Genomic DNA, 2,500 nt, shown 5'->3' with positions numbered 1-2,500 from the left:
CTTCAAGTAATTAAAAAAATTCGGACTGTAGGAGACAAAACACACAGAAAAACAACGACTGGATGTTAAACTAGGGTTAAGAGTGTGACACTGTAACTATGGTTACTGAGATACCACTACCACAACAGGGTGCGTTGCCTGATTGGTCACACAGAGGCTAACAGATGATTATCCACAAACACACAAAAGGACATACATATCTATGACCGATTCCTGAATATCGTTCTATTGCCTGGTTCTTTGAGGACCTCACTGAGACCAGCCACGTAGAACAGAGAGACAATGAGCTAATAGCATATTCATAACTAGGCACAGGATTTTATGAATGGACTGATGGGGACATTGACAATGGAAGGGGGAGAGGGCTGGTTAAGGCACATTAGATGCTTTCTAACAAGGAACCAGAGTTTGCCGCGTCGTCTCTGCTTTGCGCGTGTTATCACAGTGCAAACGGTAAAAGAAAAAAAAACTTTATATTAAGGATATAACAGAAACGACAAAGAAACAAAAGAATAAGGGTGAGATGAAGGGTGGTCGGTATACTCTTCACTCACTGGCAGTGTAACAGCTTGTCCATGGGGTAACACGATTAAGCGTATCTTTCGACGGGTTGAACCGCACGGGGAGAAGATATACTGCATTTTTAAGGCAAATCTTTTAACTTATTTTGAAGTGTAGCAGCAAAAAAAAGCCCCCAAAAAATAAAATCAACACTGATCATAACCTTTCAAAAGCCTAATATCTTAATAACTTTCTTTCCGTGCACCATTTATAACATATAACACATTTGTTATTCTATACAACGGAGAGGTTAGAGAAGAAGAAATAAAATCAACCGGCCCCCTTTTTTGAGAAATAATCGTATACATCTGAGCTTTTACACAAGAGTTGACCCAAGTTAAACAGTACTCTCTTAAATAAGTTTCCCTCTGTTTAGTATTAAAATATATACCCATAGATTTATATGTCCATCTTTTTTTGCTTTAATATTTCCTTACAATAGATCCTCTGGCGACGTCTTTGCGTCGAGGATTATGTACAGATCAAGAGTTTGGACGGGGCGAGTTGTCGAGGTGCTAGGCGGCAGGCCTTCAGAGTGCTAGGAGACAGCGGTTAGCCAGAGAGCTTAGCATTCAGCCCTCAGCCCACCTGGAATACACAGAAAAAAAACACTGTTAGACAATGATGCAAAAACGTACATAAGTAAAAAAACACACACGTATCTTTAAACATATCTAAATAGATTTTCGATATCATTCACATTTTTTTCGATCAAAGGTTTAATTTTAAACCCACATTTCCAGGTCTCAGTGACTTCTCTGACACTTCAACTACTTCAGACGACGAAGCTTGGTCAATTTAGGGATAGCTCATATTTCTACAGGTATCTCAACTCATATTTGTACGCGTTTTTCGTCGTGTTGGACGTACCTTTTGTCTGGCTGAGCTGCAGCTGGCCCTGTTCCATGTCCTGGATATTCAGAGAGTCTCTCTTATAGGAGTGTGTCCTCGCGCTAGTGTCCTCAAAGCAGTCCGACTCGCTGTCCGTGTCGAAAGCCCCGTGCGTATATTCCTGGTAGGCCGCCCCCGGTAAGCTGGGGTGCACGGCAACCGTCACCGAGGCCGTGGCCGTTACCATGGTCACCGGTCCGCCGCAAGGTCCTTGTTGCGTCGCTAAAGCCGGATGATTATTGTTGCCATAACCCGGCCCTTTAGTCCTGCTTTGCTGCGGCCCTCTGTTTCCCTGAAGCCTGGGGCCACAGTGGCCGAGCCGCCCAGGGAAGTGAGTTCTGTCGCTGGGTAAAGGTTGGCTGAGAGGGGCCTGGGGCCTTCGGGAGCCCTGCTGCTGCTGCTGCTGCGGCTGCTGCTCCCACTTGTTCCCGGTGTCCCAGCGCGTGATCCTGGCGTGCGCGTTGTGGGAAGATTCATTTAAGAGTTCTTTAGTTCCACAAAAGCCCGCTGTGTTCTCTTTGAACGGCTTCACCACCTAGAGACGACGAAGAGGAAGAGGGAGAGCAGAAGAAGAGTGTTAACCGACGACCTCGGTAGAACCCAAACCACACACACTTATCGCGGACGTGACGGGGGACAGTCCCGGTCGGTCGCGGAAGCGCTTGCGTACCGTGAGTTTGGGGAAGCTGGGGTTCCCGCTGGCCTCCAGCAGGATGTGAGAGGTGTTGGCGGCGGGGTTGCCGTGGGGCGGAGCCGCGGCGTACGCGCTCTGGTCGCCGTGGCCGTAGTCCCCCTCGCTGCCGATGCCCGACGTGGTCTCCGAGTAGTACTCCGAGTCCGAGGACTCGGAGAAGGCCTGCTGGCGCCCCCGCTGGCCGCCGGAGTAGTCGTAGCCGTGGTGCGCCATGGGTGGAGGGAGGGGCGGGGCCTCCGGGGAGGGGGTGGGCCGGTGGGCGGCGGCCGCGGCGGCGTTGGCGCCCCCCAGGGGGACCTCGGGCGGGGGGCCCATGAGGGACAGCAGCACGGGCAGGAGGACCAGGCCGTTCAG

General features: G+C 50.2%; 1 protein-coding gene across 1 annotated transcript in view; it reads right to left on the bottom strand.

The window, feature by feature from the left end:
- Window positions 1-2,500, bottom strand: part of ptch2 (patched 2) — a gene marked incomplete at its 5' end in the record, with an annotated part of 12,470 nt that overhangs the window by 621 nt on the left and 9,349 nt on the right. Inside the window, 3 exons of the mRNA XM_056596244.1 lie at window positions 1-1,149; window positions 1,432-1,987; window positions 2,123-2,500. The exon at window positions 1-1,149 is cut by the window's left edge and continues 621 nt beyond it; the exon at window positions 2,123-2,500 is cut by the window's right edge and continues 43 nt beyond it. Coding sequence (XP_056452219.1) covers window positions 1,127-1,149; window positions 1,432-1,987; window positions 2,123-2,500 — 957 coding nt within the window. The remainder of the gene's footprint in view (window positions 1,150-1,431; window positions 1,988-2,122) is intronic.

The sequence above is a fragment of the Gadus chalcogrammus genome, chromosome 8 (assembly GCF_026213295.1).
Source record: "Gadus chalcogrammus isolate NIFS_2021 chromosome 8, NIFS_Gcha_1.0, whole genome shotgun sequence".
NCBI lineage: Eukaryota > Metazoa > Chordata > Actinopteri > Gadiformes > Gadidae > Gadus > Gadus chalcogrammus.
The sequence above is the reverse complement of the archived record's forward strand: the minus strand, read 5'-3'. Positions and strand labels throughout refer to the sequence as shown.